At 34.9% G+C, this 24,753-nt stretch overlaps 1 protein-coding gene across 5 annotated transcripts in view; it reads right to left on the reverse strand.

The window, feature by feature from the left end:
* Prkacb (protein kinase cAMP-activated catalytic subunit beta) overlaps positions 1-24,753 on the reverse strand; it is a 108,319-nt gene that overhangs the window by 45,092 nt on the left and 38,474 nt on the right. Inside the window, exons 1-2 of one of the 5 annotated variants that reach the window (XM_042675436.1) lie at positions 9,432-9,437; positions 3,837-3,840 (exon numbers count right to left, since the gene is read on the reverse strand). The exons of 1 other annotated variant lie outside the window; for it this stretch is intronic. In XM_042675436.1, coding sequence (XP_042531370.1) covers position 3,837 — 1 coding nt within the window. In that variant the 5' untranslated portion in view covers positions 3,838-3,840; positions 9,432-9,437. Of the gene's footprint in view, positions 1-181; positions 205-771; positions 797-3,836; positions 3,841-9,431; positions 9,438-14,471; positions 14,750-24,753 lie in introns of those variants that run through there. 3 more of the 5 variants (XM_042675399.1, XM_042675417.1, XM_042675425.1) reach the window with 3 other exon arrangements.

Genomic DNA, 24,753 nt, shown 5'->3' on the forward strand with positions numbered 1-24,753 from the left:
TAGTTCTTAGTGGTTTTTAAAACCAGTTTACTCTAATAAAGCTTAATTTCAGAGCATCAACACAAACTGTAATTCACTCTAGTCTTGGCTTTTATAACCATCTCTTGAAAAAATGTTTTTCTTCTTATAGTTAAATATTTTAAAAAATATATAGCTGAAGAGTCTCAGAGAGCATACTTACCACTCATGATGAAAACCAACCTTTCCAAAACATATTGCTCAAAACAACAATCCAGCAGCAAAGGGAGTTATGCTAATCTCTAGAGGTAGAAGAAGCGAAGCAATGGTGTAAACACATACACTGGAACATGCAGCACACGGAAAATGAAAAGAGCTTTCTTTTGTTTTAAAAAGCAAAGCCCCTACACGAGAAGCATAACTGCCCAGCATGAGATATCAGTAGTAAACATTAAATTCATGCTAGAGATGCATATAACGACTTAATTTCTTTCAAGCTAGTTATCCTAGCCTCCTTCATATACCTCCAGAACAACTCAAAATGGCAGGGAGAAAATTTCGAGCCAGGATGTATAAGATGTTCTCAATTATATCAGCATGAGTTGTTACCACGGCAACATTAGACCAGAATTATCGGTTCACTTGTAACAGCGTAGCTTTTCTAAAGCTTTAATCAACCAAAACAAATAAAATACCTTTTTATTTAGAGCCACACGATTTAAAAATAACCATATTCTTTAAATTTAAGCACCAATCTATCCTTTTTACCTCTTTCAAAGATATAAAAATAATGCTGTTTTCTCATATACTCACACAATCCCATGTTGAATCTGGCAAGGAACAAACAGCAGAATGATTGCACCTAAACGTCTTTCAATTACACCAGCTCTTACTGCTAGCTGTGGACCTCACTGATATTAAAATGCTGTGTGCTGTTGCTAGTGACTATTGGCGATGAATCTTATTGCCCAGATCGCTGATAGCTTTCATTTTTCATGAGCCAAAAAGCTCCATATACTGCAGCACAAATGTTAACCATTTAAACATTCTGTATGATGGAAGAACAAAACATAATACTATACAATAGAGAGTACATATATAAAGGAAAATCACAGAAGAACTTATTTATAAACTTCCATTGAATTCAGCATTACAAGCAGTATCAAATGCCATCCATGTGGTATGAAAAGAACACAATACACAACAGTTACTGGCAATTATTACTGAGGTGTGAAATTCCCAGATTAAACAAGATAATGATGACAGATCGTATAGTAAAGGTGGGCAGACTGGAGACTGTTCCAATCCCAGAGACTCAGAATTTGAACCTTGATGATCTATACATAGGACCTAGAGGACCGTGCTTTCACAGGTAGAACTCAGCAAGTCAATTTTCTACTTTAAAAGTTGCCAGGTATGGCAGGACTTCTGGTGACAGAGTAGAAAATCAGAAATTCTTCCTAAGAAACAACTAGGAAGCTGGACAAAATTGTCAGAAACAATGACTCATTGTTCTGGGAACCAGCAATCATAAACAACAAATTGAGAAGCATTTCATGAAAAACTGCTGAGCTTTGCATGGGAACACAGGGAGTTGTGATGTTCTTGCACGGGGTTACTCCCCTTCCTTCACAGCACAGTCAGTACAGTTCCCTACCCAATGAAGTTGGTCATGAAAACTAGCAGCTTCACTGTCAGCTGACCCCATTTGGACTGAAAACTCAAACTCCACATTACTAATATTTTCATTAAAAAAAAAAAACAAAGTGCAAGATATTATTAGTGAAGGAAGTGCCAGTTCTATCAAACTAAGCTTGTGACCCTAGTGGGGAGGGCAGCAGACTGGTGATCTAGCAAGAGATTTAATAGGAAAACTGGAAGTGAGACAGAGAAGGACTGGATAAACTCTCCATACTCTGTCTATGTAGGAGGCTAGGTCCCTCATGGAGGCTGCAGAGGGCTCAGTGGAAAGGTAAAGAAGATGTTTAGTACAGACCTGAAAACTATCTGCACAGTGTGCTCCTCAATCTGCACATGTATTTTTGAATACAACTAAGCCATGGAGACAAAAAGCAATCGCTAAGAAAGCAGATTTAAATAATAAAACCTAGAAGAAAGGAAGAAATTAGAACTGAGATATCAGTAGTCACATATCATGGAGGATCTAGATTCTATGCATTACAACCAAGAAAGCTACTTAAAATAAGATAGATAAAACCAATCCTCACAGAAGAAAGAAAAGTTGAATTCAGAGCTGCTAAAAATACATTATGGAGTTTGTTTCTGAGAAAAATCTGTGTCTATAGAAAGTGACCATTAGAAAATGTCCCTGATGGGTTTAGATATAGGATTTAGCAGAGAAGGACTTCAAAACTGGTATGATAAACATGATAAGAGAAGCCAAAGAATACTGTGTATATAAAGAATTAAAGAAAAAAACTATCATAATGACAGTTCAAATGGGAAAAACTGTCATCATAGAAAGAGAACCTGCTAAAAAATCAAAATCAAAAAGTGCAGACTTGAAAAATCAATAAGGAAAAAAATTTCAACTCACCATGGGTCCAACAGTAGATTTGAGAAAACAAAAGGCCAAAACAACGTACTTAAACATAAATTAGTTTAAAATATCCAATATGAAGAAAAAAAGACTGAAAAATAAACAGAGCCTTAGAAACTTGTAGAATACAAGGGTATCAAGACACATATAACGAGGATTAGGAGAAAAGAGATGAAGGGCAAAGGAAAATATTTAAAGAATTCTCATTTTAGGGGCTGGAAATGTGGCTCAGTGTTAAGCGCTTGCCTTGCATGCATGAGGTCCTGGGTTCTATTCCCCAGCACCACATAAGCAAAAAGAAAAAAAGCCAGAAGTGGTGCTGTGGCTCAAGTGGTAGAGCGCTAGCCTTGAGCTGAAGAGCTGAGGGACAGCACCCAGGCCCAGAGTTCAGGCCTCACAACTGGACTCCCCCCCCCAAAAAAAATTCTCATTTTTTTTTTTATTGTGAACATACTGTACAGAGGGGTTACAATTACATGGGCAAGATAAGAATTCTCATTTTATAGGAAAACAATAGTTTATGAAACACATGAAGAGATGTACACCTAGAGACCTCATATTCAAGTTGTTGAAAGATAAAGACAAGGAGAAAATCTTAAAAGCAGTGAGAGAACTGACCAAACATATACAAGGGAAAATATGATTAATAATTATTTCTCTCAAGAAATAACAGATTCCAGAAGACAGTGAAATTATATACTCACAGTATTAAATAAAACTCACGAACAATATCACCAAGGCAAAGTATCTTCCAAAAGCAAAGATGAAACAGGACATCCCCCCAGAGAAATTATAATTGAAGATATCAGTTGTAAGCAGAAATATAAGGTGTATGTGTATTTACATATATAATTTTTATATGTGTGTATACATGGAATACAATGATACCAAGGGTCAATCCCAGGGCCTTGCACATGTTAGGTATGGGCCTATAACACAGATGTAATACATGTAAAAATAATAACAAATTCAGAGAAAAATTGAGAAATAACTGGCTCAATGTAGTTTTAAAGTCATTAGTACCCTGAAGTAAACTGAGACTGAGAAAATACTTGTAAAAACACATAAATTAACCACTAAGAAAAATGTTCAATATGCGCATAACTCAGGCTTGTAATCCTAACTACTTAGGAGGTTGAGATTGGGAGGATTGCAAGTTGAGACCAATTAGGGGGAAAAGTTCATAAAACTGCTTTCTTAACCAATAGCTGGGCGTTTTGGTGGAAAGCTATCATCTAGCTGCATGGGAGGCTGAGAACAGGAGGATCACACAGTTTGCAAGATTCTATCTCAATACAAGAACCTGGGCAGGTGGCACTTGACTGTCATCCCAGCTACGATGGACGTCCTCAAGTTGGAAACTATTTGTATAGTTTCCAAAACTTTTTCAGCTGTCATCACATCAGCACTTCCAGACTTACCACTCACTAGTATGACATGTAATGAATAAGTCTTCAATTACTGACACCACCCAGTAAATCCAATCTCCCCCTACAAATATTACCATTTTATTTTTTTTGCATTGGCCACGGTGCTAAAAGGGATACACTTCTGTGCTTGATTTCAATCCAAGTCATTATAAGTTTCTCCATAAGTGATGTATGTCTTTCTGGAATCAGTTAGTTTCACTGTCTTCAATGAAGCAGATTCCTTTAATAGCTTCTGTCCCTTTGTTCTGATTCTTCAAGATCACGGCTATGCTGGAATGGGTCATGTCCTACTAAAAACAATAGTCATCACTGATTTCCCACCTAGGTCATCCTTAGTCACTTTTATTTTTATCTCTAAATCAGTCACTTGAAATGATTTCTCACTGGCAACATTACCAAGTAGACTTTGTATGATTAGGGCCTCAAGGAACAAAACCATGTGATATAAAATCAAGCACAAAAGAAAAAGATGCAATGTAAACAAGTGACATCTAAGGTTGCTGCTGGCATAATCTAGCACACTATTTTATAGAAAATTTTATATACATATACATTTTACACATATATATAAATATTTACATACAGAAGGAACATATTCCAAAGCTATGATACACAGTATAGTATAGCAAATACATAAAGCAAGAACCATAGTTGTTACTTATCATCTAGTATTATGTATGTAATTATATGTACTATACTTTTATATAGATGGAATAATGGGTTTGTTTATATGAATGTCACTATAAAAATGAATAAGCATTGAGCTATGAATTATGAAGGTTTTATTAAATGACATAAATGACAGGAATTTAGCTCTATTAAATCTAATCAAATAGTGTGATAAATGTGGTCCATTACTCATTGAAGCATCATGATTGCAGGTGGCAATTTAAATAGTCCTCTTTTAATAACTCATGAGAAAAAATAGATAAAAAATTAGGAAGAATAAACAACTTGAAAAACATCACCAAGAAACCTAGGTATTCATAAATACAGCTTCTGACACCAAACAACAGAGAACATGTTGGAAATTATCTGTACAACTTTGGGGGGGAGTAGGAGTAACAAATTTGACAAGAAATGTACTTATTATCTTACTTATGTAACTGTAACCCCTCTAAATAACACCTTGACAACAAAAAATGCTAACATTAAAAAGAAAATATATGTGGAAATGATCTATATTAAACTACAAAAAGTATTACTCTAAGTAACAGAAAGCCAGAAACAACAAACTGATCGCAAGCTGTATAATTCCAGTTACATAAAGTGTCTGGAAAAGGAAAGTTATGCAGACAGAAAGTATATCAATGTTTAGTGAGACTGAGGTAAGAGTAGGTATTGGTTGCATTTGGGTACAAAGAAATGTTTTGGAGTGATGGAAACATTTTTAAATGGAACTGTAGTAATAGTTGTTAAACTAGATATTTAACTAATTATCACCGAATTTTATACATCTACTGAGTGAATATTATGTCATGTAAAATACCTCAATTTTTTGAGCCAAGTTCTTATCTACCAAGGTAGAGACAACATGCTTGATGCAGATCTTCTTTGCTGAGGAAAGAATCACTTCAGTGGGTAACTTAATTATGTAAATGTAAAGCTAGTAAGCACCATTACCTTAGGGAAATGTTCTAATAAAATCTTTTGGGGCTTAGTAATGACTGTTCCTTCTCAAAACTGGTAAACAGAGCTAAGTAAGAGGAAGAAGATAAATAGATTTGTCCAGAAACTAAAACAAGAATTCTGAAAGGGAAGAATCAAAATCTAGATCCATACTTGCTGAGGTTCAGAATTACTAGAACTTCTTTTGTGAATTTTAGTCAGGAATCTGTGAAGAGGTCTATTAAAGGGGAAAGGGGAATCTGGTTTGAGGAATTAGGCTTAAAAAGATGCATTGATTATAAGCTAAATCCACATTTACAGTCAACGTAAGAAGCCTAGAGACCATCAGACAGTACAATGCTGTTTACAGAAGACAGTTTTTGTACTGTCATATTTTTGTCATGTGGGAATTTGGGCTGAAACCAGTTTTTCTAACGTTTTGAGAAGCTGGAAGTCCAGATTTTATCTGAGATAATTAGAGCAGACTTTAATTAGATTTTTACCCAGCTAGTTAGAACAAATGGTTATGTCAGACTTGAATATTTAAAAGATGAGACCTTACTTATAATAAATGTGTCATATTTATTAAATAATAACTGGCTAGCTAAGCTTTCTAAAAGCAGACGTTGTTTAGGATTTGCAAGTGATATTTAGCCTCTCAGACAACATGACTTTCTTTTAGACTCAATTTATTAACTCCTACATTGCATCTTATTTTCAAAATTCTTTCACAGTTTCTGTCATGAAAGGATGCTGAATTTTGTCAAATGCCTGTTTCTATCCACTGAGAAGATCACAGGATTTCTATCCTTAGTTCTGCTAATGCAGCATATACTACTTGATTTCCATGTTAAGCTATCCTTGGATCACAGAGATAAATCAGACTTGATCATGGTATATATCTTTTCATGAAAAGGGCTTTTCATTGACAAATATTCTTTGCACAGAGAAATTCACTGTGACATTTTTGTATATGTACAATGTACCCCAAACTCATCCAGTTCACCACTCTTTCAACCACTCTCCTGCTTCTTAAAACAATTTAAAAAAGTTCCATTATTCTATTTTCATAAATTTATTCAAAGCACCTCAACTACATCCATCCCTATTCACTCTCTCCACTGGCCTTCCTCTCCTCCCACTAGTACCAAAAGAGCCTGTTTCGATTTCCTGCCATTCTTTTTATTTTAAAGTATGTATTAATTGAACTAAGTAACATGTGCATAATTCAGTCAGGTTAACCCCTTCTATTGGCTTGTTCCTTCCTTGCCCCGCCACCTCCAAATGCTCCACAGATTCAGTAAGATACTGTATGCTATCTTTATACATAGACTCAATACATTTTAATTTTATCCCCCATCCTTCTTTCCTTCTCCTCCTTCCTCTCTTCATTACCTCACAGACTCCACAGATATAATTGTATATGTCTATTTTTCAGGTCTAGGTTCACAGATATGCAAAAAATATGTGTTGTTTGGCTTTGTAAGATGGGCTTTTCTTGCTCTACAGGATAATCTCCAGCAATTCCATCTATGTTCTTGCAAATAACCTAAGTCCATTTTTTCCTTATGGTTGAGTAATATTCCATGGTGTATATGTAGCATATCTTCTTCATCCATTCATTGATTGTTTGGTATCTCAGCTGATTCCATAGTTTGGTTATTAGGAACAGATTGACAGTAAACATGGGTGTGCAGGTATCTCTCTTGTATATTGACTTACATCCCTTCAAATGTGTCAAATGTGTGCCAAAAAGAAGTATGGTGGGCCTATTCTTAATTTGGAAGAACCTTTATGTTGATTTCCAGAGTGGGTGTACTTGTTTATTTTCCCCCAACCATGTATGAAAGTTCTTTCCCCTTTCCTCCAGTTGGCATTCCTGCCATCATTTATTTGTTTGTTTTATTTGACACTAGTAATGGTGTCAATCATGAGACGGAATCTTAAGTGTTTTGATTTGTATTTCCCTTATGGCAAGGATAATAAACATTTCTTCATGTATCTATTAGCTATTTGTATCTTCTGAGATTTTTTTCTGTTTGTTTTATTTACTGTTCTTTTGCTATTTAATTTTGAGCAATTAGTATATTTTAGATATTGAGTTTTGATGCATTAAACAACTTGTGATTTTCTCCCATTTGGTGTGTTGTCTCTTATTCTGAGAATTGTTTCTTTAGCCATGCAAAAACTTTCTAATTTGATGTCACTTCTTGCTTTTATTTTCTGGGCAACTAGTCATATTCAGAAAATAATTACTTATTTCTCCATCTTCCAGTGCTTTCCCATGTTTTCTTAAAACAGTTTCAAAGTTTCAATTCTCTTATTAATATTTTTGATGATCTTTTTTTTTTTGGTCGGCCGTGGGGCTTGAACTCTGGGCCTGGGGGCTGTCCCTCAGCTCTTCAGCTCAAGGTGAGCGCTCTACCACTTGAGCTACAGCGCCACTTCCGGTTTTCTGTTGGTTTATTGGAGATAGGAGTCTCACGGTCTCTCCTGCCCGGGCTGGCTTTGAACTGGGATCCTCAGATCTCAGCCTCCTGAGTAGCTAGGATTGCAGGCGTGAGCCACCAGCGCCCGGCTTGATGATCTTTTTAATATGCCCTTGAATTCAGTTTGCTAGTGTTTGTGGAGGATTTTTAGATCTAAGTTTATTGGAGATATTGACCTATTACTTCCTTTGCTGTGGTGTCTTTATCGAGCTTGATATTAGGGTACTGATGGAAGTTACAAGTATTCACTCCTATTTAGGTTTTCTTGAAAGAGTTTAAGAAAGACTGGCATTAGCATTAATTTTTCCTTAAATATCTTGAATTTACCAGTGAAGCCCTGAAATACTGAAGACTTTTTTCTTCCAGGAGTTTGAGTATTGATTTCATAAGCTTGGTACTATGTCTATTCTATTGTCAATTTCTTCATGATTCAGTCTCTTGATATGTATAAATTTCTTCCAGGTTATCAAATTTGTTGCTATGTAATACTTTATTCATTTTTTATTTTTCACAGACAAAGAAAAGTATATCCTAAAAATTGTTTGGAACCACAAAATACCCCAAATAGCCCAAGCAACCTTAAACACGTAGAACCATCACACTAACAGATTTTAAAATGTTACAAACCTGTGTTAATCAAAACATGGTATTGGAATAAAATAACATATACTAATGGAATACAATAGAGTGTAGATATAAATTCAAGGACTTACGGTCAATAAATTGCATGGGGAAACTGGATATTTGCATGCAAAATAATTAAATTAGGCCATATCTCACATCATTAAAAAATGAACTCAAATTAGATTAAAGCTTTAAATATATGAGCTAAAACTGTGAATCTAGTAGAAAGAAAACATCTGGGCAAAGAATTTTTAGGTATGTATAACAAAAGTACTCACTATACCTAATTATCATCTAAGTTTCAATCAAAATCACAATACCACATCAACACAGTCCTATCTTTTCTGACAGTCTGGTTAGTATCAAAAAAGCATAAGCCATAAACTATTGGAGAAGATGTGGATAAAGGGAGCTCTATTTATCCTAGGCTGGCTTTGAACTTATCACACAGCCTAGGTTGTCCACGAAGTCACAGCTGGTTCCTGAGAGCTGGCATTAGCCATGTGACACCATGTCAGAGTAAAGGCTACTTGGAATAGTGATAAGAGCTTAAATTAATATGGCTGTTATAGAAAATAGTAGGGAGGCTCCTCAAATTTTTCATAGGATGCAGCACTTGTATATGTACTCTTGGTTAAATATTGAAAGAAAATTCAGCCAGTATGTGGAAGAGATTCATGAAATTTCAGGTTTGTTGCAGCATTATTAATAAAGGTCAATATAAGTAATTAACCTAAGTGTATACTGAATGGATTCTTTAACTTTGTCCCATAAAATATGAAAACAATCTTGAATATGTATAAAGACTTAGCCACAAGGATGTTTACCAGCATTTGTGTGTGTGTGTGTGTGTGTGTGTGTGTATGTGTGTGTGTGTGTGTGTGTCGGTTGTGGGTCTAGTTGATTTTTCCCCCAGTATTTTTAATATAATAGTATAAAGTGAAAAACACAAAAAAAATTAACAGTGGTAATCTCTTGAGAGGATTTTATGCAATTTTCAATTCTTTTCTTTATTTTTCTATTGGGTTTCCAAATTTCCTTATTGAAGAAATACATGCACACTCAGTCTAAAATGTTATTATAGAGTAAGTGCTTCTGAAACTCAGCGTCCATATGAATCAGCTGAGAAATCTTGTTGAAATGAATACCCTGACTCAGAGGTCTAGATGACATTTGATATTCTTTGATGACATTTGATATTCTGTTTTTAACAAGCTCTCAGATAATGCTAATGATTGCTGAACTCAGTGTACAAACACACACACACACACACACACACACACACTCCTTTTCTACCAACCCTATCCTCTGGCTACTGCTGCAAAGTGAAAACAGGTAAAGGTTTTCCATTACACTTAATGTTGTATTTGATATTGCTACATAGCCCAGAGAAAAATTTTTTAGTTTCAAATCATTTAATATGACAATCACTTTAGCTTCACTATAAAGCTTGTTGGTTACTCCAAATCTTATTTAAAAAACAAACAAAACACATGGGTAACATCTGCAATATAGTGTTCACCAGGGTCAGGTCAGTATTTGCTATTTTAGGCTAAAACTCATAGGCCTTTATCACAATTTCACAATAGGAAAAATTAGAGGAAGCCAGTGTCAGTCTGTAATGTGTTAAATGACAATACAATTCAAGATTACTGAAAATTATGCTAGCAATATTAAAATAAACTGACAAGTTCTATACCTTCATAAAGTTCAAAAATCATAGGTGACACGTGTAACACAAAGATAGTAAAATAATTTTAATGCTATAAAACAAGTCTTATTAAAAGTAAAAGGTAAGCCAAGTACCAATGGCTCAGGCCTATAATCCTTGATACTTGAGAGGCCAAGAAATGGAGGATAAAGGTTCATAGGCAGAACAGTTTTTGAGATGCCTTCTCAGCTGACATCTGTGCCAGGCAGCCTATACTACGTGGGAGGCTGAGACTGGGAGAACTGCAGTTGCAGGCCAGTCTTTACAGAAGAGTCCCCAAGACTCAATCTCAGTGCAAGAAGTTCGGTATGACAGCAAAACTTGTCATCCCAGCAATGACTGGAAGGCTAAAATAGGTAGATGGCAGTCCTGGTACATAGTGCTCTAAATGAAAAATAACAAGCATGAAAGAAGGCTGGAGGCCTGTCTTAGTACAAGTGTGCCAGCCTAGTAAGAGTGAAGTCCTGAGTTCAAATCCCAATACTGTAAAAATAAGGGGAAAAAAAGGTAAATAGATGATGGCAGCATTAATATCTAGGAGACGATGTCGGAATTGAAATCTAGGAGGAGTCTTAACTATGAGCAAATCTGGCCATTGGTAGCAGTAGTAAAAGGAAATTCAGACAAAGTATCTTAACAAGTATTGTTGTAAAGAGAGTCTATTCTCTAATTATTCCTTGCCATATTCATAGTAAGCTCAAAAGCTTTGTTTCTAATAAAGCACTCTGCACAAACAGAAAATGTATGACAGCTGCATGCATTTCCCAGTAGTAAAACAAACAAGTTATCCTATTCTCTATTATGCTAGGTAAAATTCTTTAGGCTCTTTAAAATAAGGTTGCATCGCATTATTTTCCACTTCTAAAAAAAATTACACTTTAGTGGCTAGGGACATAGCTCACACGTAGAATGCTTGCCCAATACCCCTGTTTGATCCCTAGCACCCCTAAAAAATAAAATACCCTGTCTCCTGACTATTAGATTCTGATCCAATACTTATTTATTTATTTTGTTAGTTATATTGTTATTGGCAATGTAGGAGCTTGAATGTTTGAGCCACAATCCTTTTTTGCTTTAGCTAATTTTTAGACAGGGTCTTGTAGATTTGCCCAAGGCTAGCCTCAGTCTGTAATCCTCTTACCTACAGCTTCCTGAATAGGATATATGCACAGGCAAATATCATCACATCTACTTATTTTGAGCAGGGCTGGTTTTAATTCCTTAGTACTGGATTACAGGCACAAGCCATTGTAGCTGGCTGTTCCTCCAACTCTTGTTTGTGAGCTTGCAAACTATATCTTATTTTCCTCCCAGAACCTTATGTATGAACTGTGATATAGTAAATACTCAAAAGAAGGGTAACCAATAAGGCAAAAATTGCTTGCTATCAATAATAAAGCTGGGCGCTGGTGGCTTATGCCTGTAATCCTTGCTATTCAGAGGCTAAGAACTAAGGATTGTAGTTCAAAGCCAGGCAGGGCAGGAAAGCCTGTGTGACTCATCTCCAAATAACCACCAGAAAAACCAGAAATGGAACTGTGGCTCAAAGTGATAGAGTATTAGCCTTGAGCAAAACTGCTCAGTGACAGTGCCCAGGCTGTGAGTTCAAGCCCCAAAAATGAAACACTAAAAATAATTGCACATGAACGAAGTAGAGGAAAGTAATGTGAAAAGTCTATAATTTGAGAGCTAGAATGATACAAAGTAGATAAGCAAAAGAAGTAAACTATCTGAAAGATTTACTTCAAAAAGTGAAACTGGCAAAATAGCTATTATAATCACTTTTTGCTTTCTAAGAGCTATTTATTTGTTCAATAGAGTATTTAAATCTAAAACTCATCTACCAGAAAAACAGCTTGTCCATTCGTGGGCAGGACTACAAGGTAAATTATTTGATGCGATTAATTTATTTCTTTCTCAAAATTTAACTTTTATATACTTATGCTATCAAATAGCAATTGTGTTTTAATTTAATAGTGACAGATGAAACAGCGGGGAATCACTGTGTGGCCTTTATTGTGTATGTTTCCTCTACTTCATACCATTAGAAAAAAGCTGATTATGGTTTAAGTTTCATATCTAGCTAAACTGATTATTCATCTTTACTCAATAGCTTAAGATTCTAATTTTTACAAAAATCACATGTGGTTTCTGCACTTAGTTGCCTCTTAAAATAGCACTTTGGAATGATTATATTCACAGAATTTTATCACCAGGTGATATTTGCATTCCTTTTTCTTGTTAAACAAGTCAGACAAGAAATTGCTTTAAGTAACTTTGAACAATATGTTTTGTTTGAAAGCTTCATACAGTCAAAACTCCTTCCCTGACTCACTGCTAAATATATAAAAACTTGTACTTTTGACCCAGAAATAAGGCCTGGAATTCCTAAAGGGCAGGATTCCCAGGTCTCACTCTCCTTCTGTTTGGACATGCTCCACCACAGTGAACAAAGTACATGTTCAACATGATCTTCCTTACATGAAACTGGTCATGGCTATTAAGAGTATTTTTAATATGAAGAGACTGGACTGATGAGTAATGAACTGCAGTTGATCTTTAACTATTTCGTATTCCATGACTATTATTCACAAGTATAAGGACTCTATGTTTTTACTTCACAGAAAAGAAAAATGTTAGCAGCAATTTATCAGTCTGCTTTTCGAAAAGGAATCATGGCTCATGATACTACTACCATTGTTTGACTTTAAAATATGTTTCAGAAGACACTCAGGTCCCATATATTAAAGAAAAAATCAGTCTAGTTCAAACTTAACTTTTAATTATTAAAGTCCTTTGGAATTTGTTCAAGTTAACTAAAACTTACTAAACTCTCACTATGTATTAAACATAGAGAAAACAGAAATTAATTAATTCCTCATGGAATTTAAACAATCTTTGAAATGTATTAGAAATGATTTCTGAAATAATTTTGGAGACTATTATTTAACAGAAGAGGGGAAGCAGAGTAAATAAAAAGCTTTTGTTACACTATAAATTTCCATAAAGTACATTACTTGAATATTCCACAGTTCATTAACTTAATAACATATTTGTTATGTGTCAACTTACTATGCAATAATGATTAATTATAAATAATTTTTTGAGTTTTTTCACATATATAGGCCTTTATTATGGGCTCATTAAAGTAGCTTGGAAAGACTTAAAATTCCAATATAATAAAACAATAATTCAAATAAACTCCTCCAGAATTGGTGCTACTTAAGATATGAGTAAGTCCTTGTAAATATTTTTAGTGAGTTTTCCTTCATAACTCTACTGCTATCTGATGATACAACAGGGCAAGAGTGCCAAAGGTAACTCTACTGTTCTTTTCATGAAAGTCACAAAATAACTTGGGGAGGGTCCAAGGTGAGACTGAAGTTATTTTTTATATGTGAAACTTCTCTTTTAAAATTATGTTACCAAAAAAGGTTTCATATCACTGTTTTAGCAAGCAGTAATTCTCAAACATTTTAATATGCCTAAAATAAACAATGCAAACATTAACAACTTTTTCCCCTTATAGACACACTCATAAAATATCACAAAATGCAATTATGAAATATTTATATACTATGTTATAAAAGCATGAGTTTAGTAGAATAATCTGCTTTCAGTTTAAAAAATCTTGCTCGTAACAACTGAAATAACTTTCACATATGCATTTAAAAATCAATGCTAGCAAACATAATAGGAATTTAAATGTAAACTCCAAAGTCTTCTTGTCTTTTTAACATTAATAAACAGAAGAAATTGTAAAAAATAAACTTATCAATATTTTCCTTTTTAAATTTTTATGAAACAGCAAAAAATAAAAAAACTGACATACACTAGAAATGATGTAAGAATATCACAAAAAATGTTCTCATTGACAGTCAACTTAAGTAGTCATACATGAAACAAAATAATGAAATACATGGTTCAGCTCAACTGATATTCAAGTTTTTGTGAAATTCTTTCAACTTCATCTTGCAAAATATACTTGGACTAATCACAAAGAAACAAAACAGAGTTCTTTATGCTTGATTCTAAAACCTCAATTAAGATTATGGCTGCTAGCTTAATATATCATTAAAAAATGAACTTACTTGATCTGTCCCATAAGGTAGTATGTTCAGAGAAATGCAGACTGTCATTTTCCAGAGCTGTTTTCTGATCATGGGTAGTACCTTTAGAGTGTCTATGAAATAATCGGCTAGCAAAGCCTTCCAGCTTCTGAAGAGCAGTAGAGGTACCTGTATACTGGTTACAGGGTAGTTCTCTGTAAGCTGCCATTCATGGGCATTTACACTTTCCTTAAAGTAACTGAAAATATTCCAGAAGGAGCTTAACAACTTCTTACAGAGAAGCTAAGAGCTCTGCATGTGCCAAACTTCCTGTTTGCAGGGCATTCAAAACCACTACTGCTGTTCTGTTTCCTGTTAATATAAAACTGCATATTACCAAACTTGTCTTAGCAAAACTTTTTTCATCTCAACTAGAAAGGGGAATTTTTAAAACTTGCACTATCTTCCTAAAGGGCTATATGTTTGATTGATTTTTATATTAACACAAAGACTCATAAAGACATTAATTATACAGATGCATATGTTTAAAGTTGTTTAGAAGGGAAACTAGTTAAACATGTATTACAACACTATGTAAAAAACTGAAGGTAACACACCCTCTAGACAAAACAGGTTAAAAAGACAAGTGTTTTATTTTTTCCAGGAAATGACTAGGATATGGATTTATATCAAACTTCATAAACAGTTCACTCTCTCTCAAAAATCGGTATGGAATGTATATAAGAAAACTGTTACAAAGCAAATTGATAACATATGTTAAAACTAAGAAAAACCTGAACTGATCATTTCAAAAGGAAACTGAATTTGGTTAATAGTTGAGGTAAGTGGAATGTAACAGAGATGACAGAAACTCAGCATGTCAGTACTGCTTTATCACACTCATCTACTGACAGCTGACTGTCAAGGTATATTTAAAACATTCCAAAATGTGAAGAGGTACAAAACATCAGATTGAAAATTACATAAGTCATAATATAATAATAAATTATAAATATGCAAGATGCCAGCCAAATCAAGACATTCAATTAGAGAAAAAGAATTCCTACAAACTGACTGAGATATGTTAATTTTACTGTTTACTTGATCCACTGATTTGCTGATCTCACCTAGGAAAATATCCCTCAACTAAAATTAAATAAGGTTTGCTATGACCAATTTGCAGGAAAGAATGTTATCTGTAGCATTTAACAAACATGAGTATTTGCCTTTTGTTACCCATTAATGGTTAAGAAATTTATCTTTTCTCTTTGAGGGATGTAAGAAAAATAGAGGAGAGAGTAAGGGAGTGTAGCAGAGTGGAAGGAAGGAGAAGGGAGGGGAGGGGAAAGGAAATGAATATAGCCCAAAGGAAAAGATCTTTTAAAAAAATCTTAAAATATATATATATATATATACATATATATATATATATATGTATCAGTCTACATTTCTGGCCTATTTTTTGACAAATTGTTTTAACTGTTTGCTAACACAGTTAAAATAGTTTAAAAAGTATTAAACTATGAAAAACAGTTTGAAATAGAAACAGTAATGACACATAAAACAAATGGGTGTAATGATACAATAAAATTAAGACAGACACAGACAAAGTCCACTGTGAAAACCCTGACTAGGGAACTTTGCAATTTATCTACTCATTTGTGAATATTGTATATAACAATACATTACATTCCTCTAAACAAACAGGCAACAATATAAGACTAAATTTGTTAAACTTATAGTTTTCTGAATAAATGTTAGGTGTATAATAATTACTATCTGACAGTGTTTCACACAAATATAGTATCTGTAGAGTTTCATAAAAACCCAGAGCATGGACTGACTCAATATGGTAAGAAGTGTTTAAAATTCGTGAATTTCTTTGTCTTGTTTACCAGACAAATATTTTATGCATCCTTAGGGTTTACTATAAATGTCACCTTTGTTGTTGTTGTTGTTACTAGGTTTTGAACTCTGGGTTTCACACTTCACATTTGTTTACTGGTACTCTACCACTTGGTCCACATCATGAGACCTTTCTTTTTACTTAAAGTTCTGCTTGCCAAAGACAAAAACCAACCCTAAAGCAACAGCTTAGGCTGCTGGCTTTGAACCTTGATCATTCAGTTCTCAACCTTCAGAGTAGCTAAAATTAGTTTGAGCAAACCAGCACCTGCTCAAATGTTAACTCTTCAGTGTAGCCTCCATATAGCTCCTATGAAAAACTTCTTTTTCTTCTTATCATTGATCTTGCGATTTCATGTTAAAATCTGCTGTCTGAATCTGTATGTCCAGGAATTGGGAGTTATTTAAATTCACAAATGATATATATTATTACATACTCAGTAAATATATGAATAAAGTAATCATTTAAAGGTATAAGTAGAATGAAAATACCGGGAAATATTTTAATATCATTTATGATAGGACCATATTGCAAATAATCTAACAATTATAAAATTGCCTATGTAGAAAAAAATAATAAAAGCAACACCATTGGATTTTTCTATATTAATCTGCTAAATTTTATTCATCCTTTGAGTTGTTTTCACTCAGTGCAATTAACCTCATTTTTCCTGCATCTAGCCACCTCTATGATTTGCTTTTCCCAAAGTATTATACTCAAGGTAGCTAGTGACACAAACTAATCCTACCATTGATATGTGTGTGTACAAAGTGCATGTTTATGCTAGTCCTGAGGTTTGAATTCAAGGCCTGGGCACTGTTCCTAAGCCTCACTGGAGCTCCACTTCCGCTTTTTGAAGATAAAGTGCCACAGACTTTCCTGCACAGGATGTCTTTGAACTATAACCCTCAGATCTCAGACTCCTGAATAGCTAGGATTATATGCATGAGCCACTAGGCATGGCCAGATTGATTTTTAACAGATGTATAGCCAGAATTATTTATATTCAAAAAATGAAATCCTAGATTTCAAACAAGAACACTAATACTGATTTATTTAGAACTATGCATAATACTAAAACAAAGTAAATATAGAATAAAAATTCACTAGCTAAGTAGCTTGAAAGTACATTTGGCATCACTTTTTGTTGAAGTAAAACAGTTTTCACATTACAAAGTCCTTGTAGAAAGTAGAATGCTTAGTTCTTAAAGCAATGTTTCTATATATGGTACTTTGACCAGGAAACTGTTGCTATGGAAATTCTCAGGCAATTTGATTTTTATTAAAAAAGAACTCTACTGGCATCTACTGCTAGAAAGAAACAACTGCAGCTTAAGTAAAAGTAAACTGCTTGAAGGAATTATAGCAACTTCCAGACTGAAACTTGCTTTATTTGCCATGATACCACAAAATATTGGTTTATTTCTTATATTTAAGAATAAATGGTAATAGTATATTTTCCCAGCACTCTACAATGTATTAAATAATTTCTAATATATAGTCATAGCACAATTATTGCAAGGTTTATGAAATCCTTACAAATGAATAAGTAGCAGCACTATGAACCCTACTTTAAGTTAGAGAAGAAACTTATAAACACTTTGTAACTTGCCCAGAGTCACCTAAGTCTTCTAAATCTCCATCAAGGCTCCAGCTATGTCTAAGTATGATTTTCTCCACAAGGAGCAAATATTTTCTCAAGCGTAGTATTTTTCAAACAGAGTTGCCAGGCCTATGTACAGGTCTGAGAACATCTATACTTCTATGGTCACCTTCAGACTTCTATCACCCGTTTCTAGATTTAAACCACATGAGTACTAAAGTCCTTTGAATTGTTAGTTTGAAGGTCAGCTAAAAGAAAAAAAACATATAATCTATTTATATGTAAACAAAGCATATTTTCCATATGGAAGACAAATAGCATAACCATGAACTGGCACCGAAGTGAAAGTTTCAGGACAATTTAGCTTTGCCTTTTCTAGAATGTTTGATAAGTGCTTTATTCATTGTACAACATTTTAAAGACTAGCTCCTTTAATTTGCCATAGCCTACTAAATTGAGATTCATCCATGATGTAAGCGTCATTGTTTTATTTTGGTTTCTTGGTGAAAAAGTATTCATATGGATTAATCACAATTTTATAGATCTATTCACACACATACATACACACACATACACGCACGCACTTTTGCATTTGTCAAAAATCAGTTGATCACAGAGATGAGAGGATCATGGTTTGATGACAGTCTAGGTTAAAAAGCTAGCAAGATCTATTCTTAACAAAACAAAACAAAACCTGGGTAAAGTAATACATGCCTGCAATTTCCTGCTGGGAGGCAGACTGGCCCTGGCCAAAAAGCAGGAGACACTATTTGAAAAATAAACTAAAGTAAAATTGCCTGGATACCTGGCTCAGTGGTAGAATGCTTATCTAGTGGTAGAGTGCTTACCTTGAAAATGGCCCTTAGTTCAAATGCCAGTACTAAAAAAATAAAATGACCAAAGAAGTGTGGGTCTATTTTTGGACTCTATTCCACTGATATATCTGTGTATCAGTTCTTTCTGGTTAACTTTAAATCTAATAGATAAACTTTGCAACTTTCTACCACCTCCATTCTACTAAATTTCTTTCCCTTTACACATATATACACACAATTAATATGGTAGAAAGTGAATTCAGGGCCAAATCAGTTCTAACACAATTCTGCTTTCATTCTACTTAGGTCTTAGATTTCTTTAATCAATATTCTATAATTTTTAACAAGAACTTGCACATTCATATCCAAGTATTTTTAAATAGCTATTTTGTTTATTTATGTATTTGGCAGTATAGGAGTTTGTAGCAAGGCAATAAGCTTGTTAGTCAAGCACTTTATAAATTCATTTTATCACTTTGAGCTATGCCCCCAACCATTGTTGTAATTATTTTTTCAGGTAGGTTCTCCTGGTTTTTTCTTGGGCTAGACTTGAACCATAATCCTCCTAAACTTCCTATGCCAACCACGCTTGGCATGTTGGTTGACATGGAGGTCTCATTAATATTTTATCCAGACTGTCCATAATCACAATCCTCCCATCTGCACCTCCTGCATAGTTGCAATGAAAACTATGTATGTGTGCTAAGAGGGATAGCAGAGTAATTACAGAGAATAAGCCTAGCTCTCTCTGACCAACAGATAGAGTAGATAAAATAGATAAGAGAGAAAGAAGTGGGGAGAGAGAGGGAGGAAGTAATTATATAAAACAAATCCAAGAAACAAGAAAGGAGCTTGTAACAACTTCAGGATCAATTAGAAGACCTAATTTGTACCTGATAGTTATTGAGAAAGCATAGGCAACTAAAGGGATACAAAACATATTTAACAGAATTCTAGCAGAGAATTTCCCAAACATTCAAAAAGAAAGGCTCATTCAGATATAAGAAGCAGAACACCTAACAGACCAGACCAGAAAAGAACCTCCCACCACCACTTCATGATCCAAATGGGATTGGTAGAAAACAAGGAAAGGATACTTATATTGTCAGAAAAGAAGATTACAGGTAAAGGAAAAGTGGTCAGAATAAAGAAATTTCTCAGCTGAACCCCTAAAAGCAAGGAGTGCGTGGCACATTGTATACTAAGCATTGAAAGTAAACTACAAATCAAGAATACTATATCTAGCCAAGCTTTCCTTCATAACTGAAGGACAAACAAGCTATTCCATGATAAATAAAAATAACAATTTATCTCCATCAAACCAGCTCTAGACTCAAAGACATCTTACATGCAGAAAATTAACAATAACATAAAATAGGCAGAGAAAATGGATCCAGAGGAACATATAGATACAGCAAAAAAAGAAGACACAACCTGTAAGAAGGAGGATAACATTACAGGAGTTATCAACATATTTCTCAGTTCTAACACTCAATATCAATGGGATTAATTCTCCAAACAAAAGCCACAGAATGGATAGTTGGATCAAAAGGCAAAACCCATCCACCTGCTGCCTATAGGAGATACATCTCTCTGACAAAAACCATTATCTCTTCAAGGCCAAAGTATAGGATAAAGTCTTTCAAGCAAATGGCCCTCATAAACAGGGTGGAATCGCAATATTAATATCAGACAAAAGATTTCAACTTAAAATTAGTAAGAAGGGAAGTATATTACATATTAATAATGAGAACTCTCCATTAGGAGGACATCACAATCCTACACATTTCTGTACTGAATGCTGGCATTCCAACTTCATCAACAAATACTAAATTACCTAAAATCATACATAGATCCACAAAGAACAGCAGCTAAAACTAGCACAGAAAATACTGAAACACATAGAAACTGACTAATAAATTACAGAATAATCAATGGGTATCGAAGAGATAAGAAAGGAAACTGAAATTGAATTCTGGAATTCAATATAAATGAAGACCTGAAATACCAGCTCCTTCGGGACACAGCAAAGGGAATACTCAGTGTAAGTTTACTCAGCTGTAAACTTACAGCTATGAGTGTTCAGATCCACAAATTAGAGAAATCTCAAATCAATACTCTAATAATGCACCTCAAACTCCTAGAAAAACAGGAACAAGCAGATGAAAGAAATAATAAAAATTAGATCAGAAATAAAATGAATTAGAGATTTTTAAAAAACATAGAGTATCAACAAACCCAAAAGTTGATTCTTTGAAAAAATTTATGAAATTGACAGGCCCCTAGCAAACTTCACTAAGAGAAATCACCCAAATAAATAAAATCAGAGATGAAAAAGGGGACATTATAACAGATTCAAGAAAAGTTTAGAATATTATAAGGAATACTTTACAAGCCTCTATGCCAATATACTGGAGAACCTGGCAGAAATGTATGCATTCCTAGAGAACACAGATATACCTAAACTGAGACAGGGAAGATAAAAAAAAACCCATGGATCCATCACAAGTAATGAAATTGAAATGGCAATAACACCTCACATCCAAGAAAAGCCTGGACCTGCTGACTTCACAGTTAAATTTTATAAGACCTTTAAAGGAGAACTAATACCAATATTTTTCAAACTCTTCAATGAAATAGAAAGGGAAGGATCATTACCAAACTCATTATATGGAGGAAATATTATGCTAATCACAATACTAGAGACCCATCAAGAAAAGAGAACTATAAACTTACCTCTGATGAACACAGATGCAAAACTTCTCAATAAAATAATGGCCAACCAAATCCTAGGGATGCAAAGCTGGCTTAACATTCATAAATCAATCAATGCAATCCAACAAATCAACAGAAGGACAGAAGGAAAAAAAAACCACATCAATAGATGCAGAAAAGGCTTTGAGAAAATCCAATATGTCTTCATGATAAAAGCTCTGGAGAAGCTAGGAATACATGGAATATTACTCAATATAATAAAGGCTGTGTATGACAAACTGACACCCAACATTATACTTAATGGTAAATAACTAAAACGATTTTCTCTCAAGGAATGAGACAAGGATGTCTACCATCTCCGCTCTTGGACAGTATTGGAATTCCTAGCAAGCGCAATAAGGCAAGAGAAAAACATGAAGATGGGCCAAATAAGGAAGGAAGAAGTAAAATATCCCTTTGTGCAGATGACACAAGCCTGTACTTAGAGGACCCTACAGACTCCTTCCCAAGATACCACAGCTGATTCAAAACTTTGATAAAGTTGCAGGGTATAAAATCAACCCACAAAAATCAGTAGCTTTTCTGTATGTCTACAACAAGAAGATCAAGACTAATATCAGAAAAGCAACTCATTTGTAATAGCCTCAAAAATTAAAAAAAAAAAAAATTAAGAATTTACCAAAGGTGTGAAGGACATCTATAATGAAAACTTTAAAAATTTGAAGGAGGATTTGAGAGGAAGATGGCAGAGGAGAAGCTGGAGGCTAAACAAGCTCTCGCACAGAAAGCTGTTTTAGTGCTCCAGTGAACAGTCTTAGGCTAGAGAATCACACCAAGTGTGCTCTCACAGTACAGAGAGTTTGGCCAGAGAGGGAAAATCTAGGCAAGGAGACAGATCTGAGCACCTGCTGGTAGCCGCAGCTGCGGTAGTGGCCTTGGCTGCCATACCAAGAGACAGTCCTGGACAAAGGTGCCAGACACGATGTTATGAGCAGATTCTACTCACCACCAGCAAGAACTGACAAGGAGAAATATTCATCCTGCAGATTGCAGACCAGGAACCAAGAGTCTGGCATGAGTAGAACCCTGACATCCTCACTCCTCACAGAGCAGCGGTGGAAAGGCCATCCCTCCCCCACCTCCCCCAACGGAGATCTCCATCTTTGATACTAAGGCCTGGACAATCAGCTAGCTCCAAGTCAGGCCTTGGAAGAAAACAAAAAGAGTCATTTAGCAGGTCACAGGAACTTGACTTGACCTGCCAGGCTCAGCTCCACCCAGGGGAAAGTCACCTGGCCTAGACAGAGACAGCTCCACCCCCGGAGGAGTGACTTTCTTCACTGGGTAAACAAAGCCAGAGGCTGCCCATCCTCACTGCAGCCTACACAAATTGAAACTCAGTAAACATAAACCCTGAGAATGGCTTGAGGCTGGGCTCTGTAAGTGTCTCTGTAGCCCTCAGGGAAAAGCTATTGATTGCTGATAGGCCTCAACCCTACCCAGAAGCTAGCCTCAGCACATCAACTCCAAGCTAGAGGAAACAGCCATCTCCCTCTTTTGTGACACTCAAAGCAGATCTCTCTGTCCATTAACTAACCTGGGAGGATGATCACAAAATACTGTGTATCACAGAGCATTTTTCCGCCTGCTCAAACAAACTGACTTAAGAAACCAATCAAGTCACAGGAAAACCAAACACCACAAGCAGAGCAGAGACTCCACCAAGACACTGGTTATGGACACAGGGGAGAAACAAGATCTTCCCCTCCAGCCCGCCCCCCCCCCCCAAAAAAAAAAAAAATCAAAGAACTCTTTTTTTCTACCTTTAAAAATTTTTTTATTTAAAAAATTGTTTTCTATTATTTTTTCTCTCATACTTTTTATTTTAGGTGTATATGTGTGTGTGCTTTTAAATAAAAATATCAAAACAGCAAATTATGCTGTTCTGCTCATGCCCAGATATATACCCATAGTCAATTATTAGACCTTATCCCCCATTGTGTACATATTTAATACAGAAATTTACTACTCAATTCACAACCTCTTAGGCTTAACTTCTTTAATAGTAGTATTATCTCTTTATACCTATATAATTTTCAAGTATTCCAATTTTAAGAATTTTTATTTTTTATTTTTTATCTCTCCCCTCCTCTCATCCTATTCTTTTCTTCTCTCAATATCATTTTTTATACTTACACAGCTTTTAAGTGCTTCATTTTTTAAATTAAAATTTTTGTTTTTCCATTTTTTAAAAAAATCTCTCTCCTATCATTCTGTCCAATCCATTTCCTCTCTGAGATTAGGACTTGGTTAAATTCACTCTCCTTTTACCTCTCCACATTCCTCTAATCCAATTTTCCCCCAGAATTCTTCCTAAATCTAATCATTTCTAGTTTGCTGAATCACTCTTTGATGTTCTTAGCCCATTAACCCATAGTCGTTTCATGTCGAGTAGATTGTATCTGTTGAACTAGATTGTATTTGCAGCCATTTTGACTGTGCAACCACAGGATGCTTGCCTTAAAATAGTTGATGCTTACCTTAAAATAGTGTTCTAGCACAAAATTGGTGTTACTTTCATACCAAATGGGCAGAACAAGCCAGAAAAAGAAAAGAAAAATGGCAAGTCTGAATATCATACTCCCACTCATGATAATCAGGGGACAGAACAGTTAATGAATAATCCAGAGGAGAGTTCCCCAAACGCTCTACAAACACTACTGGTAAACATGGTGAATGAAAAGACTGAAAACCTGCAAAGGACTCAGTGTGATAGGGAGCAAGAGGAGGCAAAGCAAAGATTAATACAGGTATCTTGTGAACATGAGGAAGCTACTTAAAGATTAATACAGGAATTGCACGAGCAGGCTGAGAACAGTCAAAGAGAAATACAGGAATTGTGTGGGCAGGTTGAGAACAGTCAAAAAGAAATATAGGAATTGCGTGAGTGTGAGGAAGCTAATCAAAGAGTAAAACAGGAATTGAGAGAGCAGGATGAGAATGGACAAAGATCAATAGAGGCATTCATGGAATCCATAAACAGACAGCTGTAGGAAACCAGGGAGACCACAAAGGGAATGCTGACTGAGCCCATCAGAAGGAAAGGGAATCCAAGGAAACTATAACCAATCAACTAAGTGATTTGAGAATAAACACTGAACACCAAATTAAGGAAGAAGTTTATATAAGATCTAAAACAAAGCTCCAAGAAAGAATGTGAAGCCATCAAAGCCGACCAATTAGAAGGAAAGGAAATAAAAAAAAAGAGTAGAAAGTCTTGATAGT

This window comes from Dipodomys spectabilis, unplaced genomic scaffold, assembly GCF_019054845.1.
Source record: "Dipodomys spectabilis isolate Male_0828 unplaced genomic scaffold, ASM1905484v1 ptg000002l, whole genome shotgun sequence".
NCBI lineage: Eukaryota > Metazoa > Chordata > Mammalia > Rodentia > Heteromyidae > Dipodomys > Dipodomys spectabilis.